The following is a 13,952-nucleotide window of genomic DNA, read 5'->3' on the forward strand; positions in this document are numbered from 1 at the left end:
CAGACTCAGCTGAGAAAAATATATTTCTTTCTTGTGATGTGTTTTGTCATTTTTTTTTTTAAACAAGAATCGATAAAAATGGCGTATATTGCTGGAGTGGAGCTTGGAGGCACGACATGTATTGCCGCAATTGCAGAGTTACGCCAACCAAGAAAGATTATTGCGAGTTTTGAAACAGAAACAGAAGCTAGGCCACAGGAGACGCTCTCAAGTTTGACGAAATTCCTTAAGGAGAAGCGCACGAGTCTGGGCATTGCTTCATATGAAGCTATCGGAATCGCTTCCTTTGGGCCAGTAGATCTGTGCAGGAGTTCTCCAACCTACGGCTTTATCACCACAACTCCAAAAGAACCTTGGAGAAATACCGATATAGTCGGCTTTTTTAAACGTGAATTCGGCGACTCCACTCCAATTGGGTTCGATACAGATGTCAACGCACCAGCAATGGCTGAACTCGCGAAAATTGAACACGATCCCGCGGATCCTCCCACGGTGGTTTACATCACTGTAGGAACTGGTGTCGGCGTAGGAGCTGCGGTGTGTGGGAAACCCTTACACGGGCTTCTTCATCTCGAGGGAGGACATACTATGGTACCTCCCCTCGATGGGGACAGCTACCCTGGGGGGTGTGGTTTCAACCATGGGTATTGTGTAGAGGGAATGGTGCACTCTAAAGCAATTGCAGCTCGAGCTAAGGTGAGCCAAAGGGAACTCCATACCCTAACAGATGATCATGAGGTGTGGGAGAAGGCTGGCTACTACCTCGGAGTTCTATGCCTAAATGTCACATATCTGCTCTCTCCTCATGTGATTGTCTTGGGGGGAGGAATCCTGAAGCGCAGAGTACTTTTTAGCAAAGCAAGAAGATGGTTTAAGGATTTAATGAAAGGATATCTTGAGGTAGAGAAATTCAAGACAGAAGATGGATTGGCAAGTTACATTAGGGGAAGTGTTTTTGGTGATTCAACTGGAATTATCGGTGCTTTAGAACTGGCCAGGAAAGAAGTCTGTAACAGAAATTGAAAAAAAAAAAAACTACTGATAAGATGGATGTTTGATAGTTTTTGTGATTAATTTTTTAAATTTCATGAAGCTCACCATTTAATGAACATTTAATTTAAATAAAATGAAAGCTAATAAGAATTGCATGCTTAGGTTCCACAACATGAAAAACAGAATTTAATCAAATGAAGAAAAAAAAATGCAATTTGTAACAGTATCTTTTTCAGTAATTGTTGGTAATGAATGTTTTAGTATTGCCTGAGTATAGAGAAACTTTGTTGCTATGAAACGAGTTGGGAGACTGTTTATTTAATTTGCACTATTTTAAAAAATTGTAAAAGAAATCTGGATCAGTGTGTAAAATAAAACAATTGTGGCATCTGGGAATAAAAATTGTTTCAAGTAAATGCATAGTCTTTGAAATTCATGGGAGAAGAAATTTTTTCCACCAAGTAACAAGTGCATGAATGGGAGACCAGTTTCTCTGACCCTTTAATAGTGAAAATTTTGTTCAAACCATGCTTTGTATTGTCCATGCTACCCAAAGTAACACATCAAACAAATCCCACAAGGCAAAACTTGTATATTTAAGAGATAAAATACCTTTAATTACAATTGAATTGCAAAGAATGTTCTAACAAAAACAACAATTCACTATGAAAAACTTCAAGTTAGTACAAAAATGACAAATAAATATGTGTAATTCTGAAGATAATATGTTTTGTATTTAAAAGCAATCTGATTTCCAAACAACAAACCCTCCTGAGCCATTTCCTCTTTTCAAACAATACTTAACATTTGGCAACAGAGGTAATTCTTTAGAAATTATTTGGTATCAAAATGGAAAACATAAATTTTGTACCTTGGGACTTCAGAAAAAATCATTTTGTTAACCACAACGTTGAAAATTAAACACCACAAAATGTCAAGATATAGAATAGAAGTTAGCAGTTGCAACAGCAGTTTAACAGTTACAACACTACAAATTAATATTTAATTTAAAAAAAATAGAGCAAACCACTACTTTTGCTAAACTTTGTTTTTACAAATTCACCAAGTTCATTTTATCTGGAGGCTGAAACTTGCAAAAATTTTGGATGGTAAGTACCAAAAATAACTACCATAATTCAACTTGTCTCCTTTTTCGTATCTTCATTCAACAGAGCAGATATCATACTATAAACAGAAAAGAAAATTAAAATATTTCATTCAGTACAATGCATCCAATAGAGTTTTACTACCAAGGGATTCAAACCAATAAGTTCATTTGCCAAACAAATCCAAACCCTTAAAGTACAGTGATGATGAAAATGGTGTATTCAACTATCTTTCTGGGGCCGAAAAACACAAACGAGGAAGAAGTCAACATAAGCAGGATTTTATTGATTTGAGGAGAAAAAGAAAATAAAATCCAACTCATAGCCTAGCTTTACCCACATCTTTAACACCCAGATATATTTCCTTAAAGAGCATTAGAAGCTAACTGTCTTTTTTCAAGAAGACAACACTTTTACAAACAACTCAACTTACAGAGAATCTTCAAGACAAGATATGTTTTCAAATAAAGGCTGTTTAAATAATGAGGGATTTCAAAACATGTTGTTGGTTACTCTGGTCAAAATAATTACCTTTTGGCCTTTAACCCTTTAACTCCCAAGATCTGATTGTTAATTCTCCCCTCTAGCTGCTACACATTTCCTTGTAAATTGGTTACAAGAATTTGTTGTTTAATCAAGACAATATGTTGTACCTGATAAGTTTGAGTATTCTCATTACCTGTTTGCTGGATAATGTATAGATATTGTAGGGAGAAGGTACATGTTAATCACTTTTGGGAGTTAAAGAGTCAATGAACATTTCACAATCACCTACAATTTCAGAGTCTGATGCCTACTTTGAAACAATTTAAAACCACTGGTTTATATACATGTTAATGTTTTTGGAAAACAATTATCCTTATGGAAAAAAACTGAAACTTACCTATAAAGATATAAAAAAAAGAATAAGAGATGAAATCCAAGTTTGATCATAGCTTCTTTAATAAATCCTTTAAGTTCATGCCTGTTGTGGATCTCTGCTGGGTCATATACACCAACATTACCAGTTGGCTTGTTAACAAATCTGAAGTGAGAGACAAGATATTAGTTTGCAAGTTTACAAGGCAAACTTTATATAATCCAGGTTTGTTCATGCAGGCAACATAACATTACAATCTTGGCAATCTTAGAATTTTCCCTCATGATTTCATTTGCATGTTGCCATTACTTACAATACTCTTTGCCTCTAACTTTCTTCCTTAGAGCTGAAATTTCTGGGTAAATTCAAAGGGGGGGGGTTTGAGATCTATAAGCCCTGACCCTCTAGGGGACAGAATAAGCACTTCTTGCCAACCTGTCCACTACAAAATATTGCAGCATATATCCTTCTCCTGGAAGTCACATCAAGAATATTCTCACCAAATATCAACTTTTCAAACATTTTTCCAGGCATGAAATCCTTCTTAAAATGCTAAATAGAGAAAATCCTACACCCTGTCAAAATAAGAGGGGTGAACTCTTTTCTTGGTGCTCAGAAAAACCCACCTGTAAACAAGCCAACCTAAAAGAGGAGCATTGAACAAGAAAAATATCCACTGAAAATGTACAAGTAACAATACTGTTATGACTCCATGTGCAACTATTTCTGGAAGAATCCACTGAAAAAACAAAATTAGAAAAATATACATGTGAATTTTGAATTTTGTTGGTAAATAATTTATAGATTTCTCATATTAACAAAACGATGAGAACATATAACTTGACTTATTAGTTGTAGTGGTAACAATTGATTTGCAGCAATCGTTTTAGATGTATTAAGGTATCGTCATAACCATCTAAAGTCTTAATTTTGTATCCTAATTTTAAATTATTGGGGTGTTACGCCGTTATCTAACTACCGGGTGTGGTTATAGACGTTTCGTGTTTTCAAGTCATCTCTGTTTGAATTTGGAACAAGTTTTTAGGTTTCTTTATCTCAATATGACACTTACCATGTTAAGTCTCCTGCAACATGTAGTGGCGTTGATGTAGTCGCATTCCAGATCCGATAAGTTAATGATCTTGATTATGCAAAAACTCAAGTTAACAAAAAAATCTCGACAATGTAAAACATAGAATTACGATTCAAGCTTAAGTGCAAACTAAACGGTAATAAGCGAATTATTAAATGATACATTTATGAGGATAATTAGGTCATGTTCAAGGTTATGCCTATGTAGCAGAACTGAATTAATGCTGATGGCACTGAATTAAGCCGGGAATCTTAACTCAACCGAATGAGATATCGCTACAAATGGCATGCATATGACAACTAACAAATATAGATGTACAAACTAACTTTTCAGAGAGAGTGACGTCCAAAATAATGTACCTATTATTATGTAAGATCAGTTGAAGGATACAAAATAAACGGTTAAAAATAGTAACGCAGCTCCATCGATCAAGCCAAATATATACAACGCTGCTTCAGACATCTTGAATTTTTCAGGCCGAGCCACAACGAGAAGGAACTGGGAACAACAACAAAGAAACGAGGCTGAATCGCATATCCTATACTCAGTGGAGAGGGATGTGGCAGAGTTTTTGTATTGTACAAGCAGGTATGGAATTTTTCATAAACTCAATAAACTAATAAATAATATAGCCTTAATAGTGGTATAAATATTATTTTGTAAAATCTGACGATCCATTTCTGACAAATTATCGAATATAATTTAATTTGACAGCTTTTGACTACCGTACCATACTGCGTATAAAATTTGTCTTCGTTGTCAAGACAAAACATAAAGCCTGCGGTTGTTACGAACTCAGTATTCAATATGGCGTCGAACCATGGAACGACCGTTATAAAAAATCTGTGTTATACAGCGCCTAGACATCCCAGAACAAATAAACCAGCAACTGAAAACGAAAGAGCAAGAAGTTCCTTAGAAGCAGAACCACTTGAGAATGATGGATTATCCGATTTTAGTGAAAGAAAACTGCCATCTTCTCGTAGACACAAAAAGCATCACCAAGGCCACAAAACCAAGGTGTCGGTCAGAGAGTCTTTGTCGCATTCTCTTCGTGAGCTTGACGGTGTTGACGAGGAGAACTTCTATGAACATCTATTAGCGCTGAAGAATGAACACAAGAAAAGTCTAAAAGCGCTGGAAAAGCTTTATTATTCCGAAAAGGACAAACGCGACCACGGGTTTGAACTAGACTCCAAGACGAAAATAGCTGTAAGAGATTTTGATGAATCTAGAGTCCAAGAACACTTCCCTTTGCGTGATTATAATCCCTTTCTAAGAGCGGAAGAAAACGATGAAAAGGAAGGCACTGCAATTTCAGTCAGACCAGAAGATTGCATTAGGGACATGTCAATCAGAGAACATAGAACAAAAGAAGATAAGGAAAATGAAGGTAATAATATTATGCATCATTATTGATGATAATAATAATAATAATTATTATTATTATTATTATTATACAAATAATTTTTATAATTATAGTAATAATTTATTTTTATAATGATAATAATGATAATGAAATGATAATGACAATGGTTGTAATGATAATGATGATGACTTAGCACTTTTACCAAACTGTCAAACATAAGAGCATTGAACATCAAGTCAAACATATATTCTTTAAAAAATAAGGGTGGTAATGTTTGTGTAGATTCTCTTGAGTCATCCAGAAAAAGTTCTTGCTTGTTCCAACACCTCTCTTTGACCATAATAACAATGTGTGCAGGTCATGTTTGGATTTTGGAGGAAAGTGGGCTTGTGCCTTGAACTGTTTTTCTTTATTGTTCCAAGATCTCAATGTGTCTCATTGCTCTGGAACTAGAGTAGAAGAGTTAACTGGAATAGACTGGAAGTGTAGCTTCTATAAACTGTAGGACACTGTAGGACACAGTTGTCCAAGGCTGGGTTGTTCATAGCTGGTTTGAGATAAACCAGGGTTAGAGTGAAATCTGATTTCAGATCTGAAAGCTTGAAAAGAAAATTCACTATAACTCGTTTTTTCTATAATTTGATGATTGGATGCTCTGAAGAGAATAGACAAAATTATCCCAATAACAGCTTTAGAAAATAGGAATAAAGAAACCTGAATGAGAATTTAACCCTGGGTTAGCACTAATCGATCTTTGGACATCTGGGCCCAGGAAAATAAAATTAAGGCTGTTTTAGATGAGAAAAACCATTACTTGCACTTGATTTGCATTCCCCAAATAAGCAAACCACTCCTTGATGTGGCAGTATTGAGTAAATATTGAGTTAAATATTGAGTGAATATGGTAACTGCCGTGAAAACACCAAACCTTCAAACTGGAGAAGGAAAAATTTTCTAGAAGCTTATGCATAAGTCATGGATACTTTCTTTATCAAGTTTTTCAGGATGGCAAAGCTCACTTTAAGTCATTCATAACACTCAATCCTAGAGATAAGTCACTTACAACTTCTCCTTACAAATTCAAAACATTATTAGGCAAAGGGGTCCTAAGAATTTAAAGGATAAATTAGCTAGAGGGAAGTATTTCTTAGGTCTTGATAGAGATCTGTTTTTAAGATCGAGCCGTTTTCTCCCAAAAGTATTATTTTTAACTTTTTGATTTTTTTTCTGCAGGAGACTCATCTTTAGAGGAACTGCAAGCTTCACGAAGAAGATCTTTTAGTGATCCTTTAGATGGAGAATACTGGGAGGATGAGGACAGAGATGCTACCAGGAGTCGATCAGAAGATCACAAAGTCCTGTACAAGGAGATGTATCCGCAGAGATCGTCCGCGCTGGATGTGGTCGAGAACATGTGGGAAGATTTCTCAGTTTATGATTACCCCCCTGAGGCCAGCCCACCGCGCGAAAGACATGCGAAAAAGAAAGAGTGGACCCCGCAGATCACCATTCCTAAACCATTTACAATGACGACGAGAGAAGCTAAGAAAAAGGCGAAAAACATGACCAGATCACAAATGATTCTTCAGGAAGATTTGAAGAAGAAGAAAGAAAAAGAGGAAGCTGAGTTGCATAAGAAATTCCGCGCGCAGCCTGTGCCCGCTACGACGTTTCTGCCACTTTATGACGAGATTACCCGGCAGAACGAACTGAGAAGATATCACGTACAAGAACTGAGCAAAGCGATCCTCAAATCAACTGAAAAACCGTTCAAATTCACGAAGCGCGAAGAGGAGAAGAAACAAATGCGTCGGACCAAATCTTTAAGCAATCTCGCGGAACTCGAGAACAAAATTGATGAAAAAAAGAAGTTTAAAGCTAACCCATTTCCTGATCATTTGTTTGATCTGACTCTTGCAGATAGGATTGCCGAAAAAGAGGAGTACAGAGCAATTCGCATACGCATGCGAGCGCAAGAAACGCTAGCTGTGTCACGTCTCCCTCCAAATATGGAAGCGAGAGGGGAAGAATACACGCTTGGTCATTTCCGCAGTAAGCTGAACAAAGAAGGCAATAAAAACGCTTTTATGACCAAAGACCACAAATTTCGACCGCAAATTAACCCGGACGTGCCTGAGTTCGATGCGCTTCATAGACAGTTTGAAAAAGAGATGAGGAATAAGAAAAAGGAGCTGGAACCTACAGTTGTAGAGCCATTCAATCTTAGAACAGCGCGTCTATCCACGACAAGGAAGGCGAGGTCCTCTAGGTCTCAAGAGGTCCCGGATACTGGCAGATCGTCCCGGGATCGCTCGGCTAGCAGGGAAAGACCTTCTAGTGCCAGGTCATCCACACCACATGATACACTTCCTTTTGGGTAAGCATAAATCCATTTAACAAATAGATTCCATCTAACTACGCGTCTTTTTTAGTAAAAGATCACAGATGACGTCAAAATGTGATGAGAGCGAAAAATTGGCATGCGATGCACGGCAGATTGACCTCCAACAATCTTTCCTTTTAGACGAGGTCTTTCGCTCGAGGTAAAAAAAATCAGGGGTTGCTCATAGTCTACACAGCTGAGTGCGTCACTGATGTTCCTTACTATATTTTGACGTCATTCGAATTTCTAATCTCATTTCTGCGTCCTCTATGATAAAAAACTGCTGCATGACACCACACAAAGGAATCTTTCTTGTCTTACAATAGAAGGAAATGTGAAGTGAACTTAATTACAAAGTTGTCGTGCAACCCTCGACTGTTCCATCTATATTTCACTCTTCAGAGGTTTTTCACGCCTCTAAGGACTCGGTTTCTTTTCCTTACTTTTAATAAGACCCTGTCTCACTTCTTTGAAGCCTTAACTTGTTCAAAACGGAAAAATCCGGCCCATCTTTTCCAAACTGTGCGCTTTGTTAGACGAAACAAAGTGAGCAAAGAGAGAAAAATCCCTCCCATATTCTCCAAACTTTGCGCGTTGTTGAACAAAAAAAAGGAGAAAATTCCTATATGACGTCGCGGTACATCTGAACTCTGATGGATAAAGGACAACGAACAATCTCAGAATGCATAGTATACAGTCAAAGAGAGCCCACCACGCTTAAAATTCAAAGCTGTCCCTTAACGTGGCCGCAAGCGTAGAATTTCTGTCTCTCTTAAAGTGCTCATTTTTCTTTCGAATCAAAAAACGATTATGAAATTAATAGGTATAACTTCACTATTTTGTATTTTAAAAGAAGGCCAAAATGGAGTAGTAGTTGTGTACTACTTGATGTCACGTATTATTTTACAGGGAAAAAAGCCAAAAGAAACTTAGCGGGCATGTATCAACCTTGGTGTAAGATCTGCATTCGTGATGAATCTTACAATTGTGGTGAACATTTTATTTGCCCTTCTTATCGCCCCTATAAGGATTTGATAGAGTTTTAAGATCAAAGTCAGTATCTGAGTAGGAGCGCAGTTGCTCAGATACTGCGGATATTGAAGTCTTCGCGAACATTTTTCTTTCAGAATCACAGAGTCTGCGCGGTTGCGCGAAAGTACAATCCGCAGGAGCCTAGAAAATAGAAGAGCAAATGAGCAAGAAGAGATAAAACAGGTGCAACAGAGGCAACGCCGACAAAAGATATTAAAACCAGAAGTGACGCGAAAAGTCATGGCGAATGATCACAGTGCGCAATTGAAAAAGGCTGCGAAAGAAAAAGTTCAAAGTTTCAGGTGGGTGACCTTTTTATTGACGAGTAACTTATTTATCCCTCTTGCGTGTCTTTAATTCTAAAGCGCATTGCTCCTATAACCACAGAAATCTCGCATTCACACGCGTGTTTCAGTTTATAACACGCGATGAGAGTGGGACGTCTTTGTAGGTTCAAATATTGAGCTGATTAGCGGAAACGTCTCAGTTCCTTCGGAGTGGCTGCTCGTTGCGCGCTCAGCAACGCGCGCATGTCAGACAGGCGTTTCCATCTATTATTTGACGTAAATGAGTAACGCCGTTTTTTTATTACGTAGAGAAAAGTTCGATGTTTGATGGTGGTAGGACCAGTAAATCAATTTTAGTTGCTTATCCTGTAGGCTAAACAAGAACTAGGTATTTCGATTGCAGACTTTTTTTTTGCCAATTTAATTTTCGTCTTTTATTCGATTAGAGGGAATAGGCTGTCGATTTTCGGTCCTTACATCAGTCGTATGTACAGTGTCTCCGGGGAACTACAATTATTCATTCTATGACATTATCTACTTCCTACAGGGAAGGTGATCGGGCACGGAGAGAAGAATACAACCGGGAACTGAAGGAGATGCAGGACCGTGTGAATAAACGACCCCTGCTCTTTGAGCAGCAATCTCAAGCCACGGCAAGGCGCGCCGCAGAGCGAAAGTATGCGGATATCCTTCGTAGCGCAGGCGTAGAGGAGGCGCTGGTAAGGGACTTGGTTACTAAGGATGGAAAAATCGTAGATGTCGACTCGGACGATGAGTTCGAGGAGACTAGGTCCCAGGTTAATTACAGTGGATCAAGGAGGTCTTCAGGAGCAGGATATACGAGGGACAGCCATGATGGAAATGTGGATGAAGACACGAGCGACGTTGAAGAGGAAATAGAGGAAGAAGAAGATGAAACCTAAGCTATCTAAAAGAAAAGGTTGTGATTATCCGACAAAGCTATAAGCCCCTCGTCCCTCCCCTCCCTCCTTTTCCACTTTTACTGGAGGTTGAATTAATGAAATCCAGAAGACAGATAAACAGAGGTCAAACAACAGCCTAGGTTTATCCAAAGAAACCGTTGTCATAACGCAGACTCGTGTCTAATGGCTCAGTTTAATATCTTTCTCGTTGGAAGTAAATTCTGCTTGTTAATTACAATATCGTATTGTTAAACCTTTGTAAGTAACACAACGTTGTTAGGTTCAATCAGTTATGACTGTGTTACTGACGCAATGACGCAAAAGCAACTTGTCGGGGATGCATAAAACAAAAGTCTATTAGGCGCACAATCGTGGGTTACATAAAAAAAAACAACGAAACAAAGGCTGTATCTGCATTGTGTGAGGTAAAATAAAATGAAGTTTGACAAAAAATTTCAATTCCGGATCAGCCCCAATCGCCTTTCGAACAAGCGACCTTACCGTAATACGGTCAATCAAATGGAAACCAATATTCGAAATTTTATTTGGGAGTTAAATTTATCGAAATTTTGGAAAGTAATTTATCATTAGCTACCCGCTTTTAGCTCCGATGGGACAGTGTAAGTAGCCTGTGAGCAGGATTCTGAAGCGTTTCTTCCCTTGCGGGAACGTATGAGGCTTTGACCAACGCGAACCGAGAAGTTTAGAAGGGGTTCAGACCTCCGGCATACCTTTCCCCGACTTGTCTCAAATCTTCTTCCGCGAGCGGAGAAACGCGCTTTCTGCAACGCCGACGGGCCGACTCTGAGGCTTTAGCGTAAGTGTCATTATTGACATTAACGATGCGTTACTTGCGAGCAGTTATATAGACTATGCTTCCTTCTCCGTGGCAAAACATCTGCTTTGTTTTTTATTCTTGAATACCAAAGGGTATTTTTCTCCCAAAATCTTTGTCATATCTAGTTCAGTTCAACTCTGTTTGACATCATATTCGTGATTAACAACCTAAATCCTAGCTTCGCGGTCGAAATCGATTTTGTTAATCACTCATATAAATACAAATAAAAATGGTCTTCACTATCATATCACCATTACCTGAAAGCCCCAAGTTACGAAAATGGTGAATAGAATCGTCGTTCAGTAATTAATAGAGTACAATAATAGCGGTATCATGACTTCTACCATTATACTTTCACTGATACCACTAATACTACTGCTGCCACGGCTACACTACTATTTCAGTGACTGCTACCACTTCTTCTGCTACTACTAATACTACACTACTACTACCCTAATAATATACTACCTACTATATGCCCTATCACTTCTTTCACTATATTCCTGCTATAACTGCAACTCACACCACTACTAATGCTCCTACTACTACACCTACCACTGCTTCGACTACCTCATATTTTTACTTTTACTACTACCGCTACTTCCACTACCACTACTATTACTGCTCCTACAACTACTACTTCTATTTCTACTACTACCACTTTTACTGCTACTTCTGCCACTGTTGCTGCTTTTGTTTCATTTACCATCATTAATTTAACTACTACTTCAAATTTTGCTACTACTTCTACTACACTATTACTACTACAACTGCTACTACTACTGCTACTACTACTACTACTACTACTACTACTACTACTACTACTACTGTTACTACTACTGCTACAACTACTGCTGCTGCTACTACTACTACAACTATTACTACTACTGCTACAAGTACTGCTGCTGCTGCTGCTACTACTACTGCTATCACTACTACTACTATTACTACTACTACCACTACTATCACTACTACTACTGCTACTGCTACTACTACTACTACTACTACTACTACTACTACTACTACTACTACTACTACCACTACTACCACTACTACCACTACTACTACTACTACTACTACTACTACTACTACTACTACTACTACTACTACTACTACTACTACTACCACTACTACTACTGCTACTACTACTACTACTACTACTACTACTATTACTACTACTACTACTACTACTACTACTACTACTACCACTACTACTACTATTACTACTACTACTACTACTACTACTACTACTACTACTACTACTACTACTACTACTACTACTTCCACTATTACCACCACTACTACTACTACTACTACTACTACTACTACTACTACTACTACTACTACTACTACTACTACTACTACTACTACTACTACCACTTCTACTACTACTTCTACTACTACTACTACTACTACTACTACTACTACTACTACTACTACTGCTGCTGCTGCTGCTGCTGCTGCTGCTGCTGCTGCTGCTGCTACTACTACTACTACTACTACTACTACAACAACTACTACCTCTACTACTATATTATCAAATTTATTACTGACGATACTGCTGGGTTAGTATTGTACGTATTACAATCATTTTGTTGATGCAGTTCTCTGTGTAATCTCGGGAGTAAAATAATTCTTCGAGAGGAAAATTGAATATAAATACTGTGTCAGATATATCTCTTAAATGATCTTTAAGCTCCTCCGACACTCGAGGGTCTATGCTGTCAGTAGAAACTAATCACAAATCAGTCAAACGAAGTTATCACTTTCACGCGCCAGATGTTGCACGAATATTGTCTTATCATGTAAATTACACGTGAGCAGATCATGTCTTTGTTGCAGAGTAATATACCCATGATGCCTTTCCAAGTTCAAAGACCGGTCAACAACAAATAGAGAGATGTCAAGAGAAAATCTGTTAAATCTGGTTAAATTGAGTCATTTATTCGCTTTCCAAGCCTTATTGAATGTAAAAGATATTTCAAAGTTTTCGAACGGTCTCCTTGATAGCCAAAACGAGACTAATTCGTTTATTTGAGGACTGAATTTAATTATTGAACGGTAACGATTGTGGACTCATTCAACCGGAACGTAGTCAGTATCGAGAACTGCCTTCTGGCGAAAAGCCAATAACATGTTTGCGCGAATCTGAAAAAGTACGATAACATTTAGAGAATGAAACTCCCTAGTTGAATAAAGAGATGACAATATCATTATATTGTCGACGATCCTATCGCTTTCCCTTCAACGACCGACTAGAACTTAAGGTTGCTCCGTTAAACCCAAATAAGTTCAAGGTCGCTTGAATTGATTAGCAAGTTGCTAAGCATCGGGTATAACTTGTTTGTTTGGCGCAAGAAACGGTTGATAAAATTTTGAGTATTATCAATCATTGCTTGTCTTCAGGGTTACGCGGCTCATCTTCCTGATGACCAACTCGCGCTGACTTGAGCGTATTGACAATTGATAATTTAAATTTATTCTTTCAGATCGCTTTCATGAAGTAAAATGAAAGCAAGATTGTCTCCTTGGATCTGCTTATCGTGACCGAAACGTCAGCCCTAATGTGTTCAATTGTCTGGCACCTGTGTGTTTTATACAACTTATAAAATCAAGTTCCTTGCCTCCTGGCATACCGGTTCAACTCAAAACTGACAACTTTTGAATCTTTCATTTAATGTTGTTGTTTGCACACCGAATATCCTCTGAACAGAATCCTTTCGAGAAAAGTTATGTCAGGGGTTCAAATTGTTGGGTAATGCAAACTGATCGCCAAGTCAACATTGTAAGTCTTAAAAAAAAAAGAACTGTTTCCAGAAAAAGTTCATGATACTTAGTACTCTGAATCGATGCGGCTATTATGCCTGCGGCTTTATCATTGTAATGCGCTGTAAATAATGTCTAGTTCTCGATTCGCGAGTCCACTGGTCCAAAATTTAATATCCGTCTTTGTCCTTTTGTAATTTGAGATGTGCGAGTCGTGCCAATCAATCATCAAAGTGTTGGCTCCGCCTGCCGATATGTCACAACAAGCAACATGCACTTTCACCAAACTAGATAAACCGGTTT

At 38.0% G+C, this 13,952-nt stretch overlaps 3 protein-coding genes across 3 annotated transcripts; 2 read left to right on the top strand and 1 right to left on the bottom strand.

Annotated features, from left to right (window-relative positions):
• Nucleotides 1-10: 10 nt before the first annotated feature.
• On the top strand, nt 11-1,060 carry LOC131781415 (putative fructokinase). The gene has a single exon (XM_059098063.2). It carries the CDS (start codon nt 37-39, stop codon nt 1,021-1,023), a length of 987 nt encoding a protein of 328 aa, XP_058954046.2. The 5' UTR covers nt 11-36; the 3' UTR covers nt 1,024-1,060.
• Nucleotides 1,061-1,554: 494 nt separating this feature from the next.
• LOC131781437 (protein cornichon homolog 4-like) lies at nt 1,555-4,527 on the bottom strand. The gene is made up of 5 exons (XM_059098094.2): nt 4,442-4,527; nt 4,031-4,099; nt 3,585-3,697; nt 2,983-3,123; nt 1,555-2,178 (listed from the first exon to the last, which is right to left on the bottom strand). The coding sequence occupies exons 1-5, from the start codon at nt 4,511-4,513 to the stop codon at nt 2,130-2,132; spliced, it is 444 nt and encodes a 147-aa protein (XP_058954077.1). The 5' UTR covers nt 4,514-4,527; the 3' UTR covers nt 1,555-2,129.
• A 331-nt stretch (nt 4,528-4,858) lies between these two features.
• LOC131781423 (protein FAM161B) lies at nt 4,859-10,486 on the top strand. The gene is made up of 4 exons (XM_059098077.2): nt 4,859-5,444; nt 6,654-7,797; nt 8,931-9,137; nt 9,670-10,486. Exons 1-4 carry the CDS (start codon nt 4,859-4,861, stop codon nt 10,043-10,045), a joined length of 2,313 nt encoding a protein of 770 aa, XP_058954060.2. The 3' UTR covers nt 10,046-10,486.
• The last annotated feature ends 3,466 nt before the right edge of the window (nt 10,487-13,952 follow it).

The sequence above is a fragment of the Pocillopora verrucosa genome, chromosome 7 (assembly GCF_036669915.1).
Source record: "Pocillopora verrucosa isolate sample1 chromosome 7, ASM3666991v2, whole genome shotgun sequence".
In the NCBI taxonomy this organism is placed as follows: domain Eukaryota; kingdom Metazoa; phylum Cnidaria; class Anthozoa; order Scleractinia; family Pocilloporidae; genus Pocillopora; species Pocillopora verrucosa.

Excerpts from the sequence above, each read along its gene's own strand:
- LOC131781437 (XM_059098094.2), bottom strand. The coding sequence starts at position 4,513 with ATGTCTGAAGCAGCGTTGTATATATTTGGCTTGATCGATGGAGCTGCG. Across the intron at positions 3,698-4,030 it reads GTTGCAGGAGACTTAACATG|TGGATTCTTCCAGAAATAGT; the intron begins GTAAGTGTCATA and ends TTGTTTTTTCAG. Across the intron at positions 3,124-3,584 it reads TTAGGTTGGCTTGTTTACAG|ATTTGTTAACAAGCCAACTG; the intron begins GTGGGTTTTTCT and ends CTCTCACTTCAG.
- LOC131781415 (XM_059098063.2), top strand. The coding sequence starts at position 37 with ATGTGTTTTGTCATTTTTTTTTTTAAACAAGAATCGATAAAAATGGCG.
- LOC131781423 (XM_059098077.2), top strand. The coding sequence starts at position 4,859 with ATGGCGTCGAACCATGGAACGACCGTTATAAAAAATCTGTGTTATACA. Across the intron at positions 7,798-8,930 it reads CATGATACACTTCCTTTTGG|AATCACAGAGTCTGCGCGGT; the intron begins GTAAGCATAAAT and ends TTTTTCTTTCAG. Across the intron at positions 9,138-9,669 it reads GAAAAAGTTCAAAGTTTCAG|GGAAGGTGATCGGGCACGGA; the intron begins GTGGGTGACCTT and ends TACTTCCTACAG.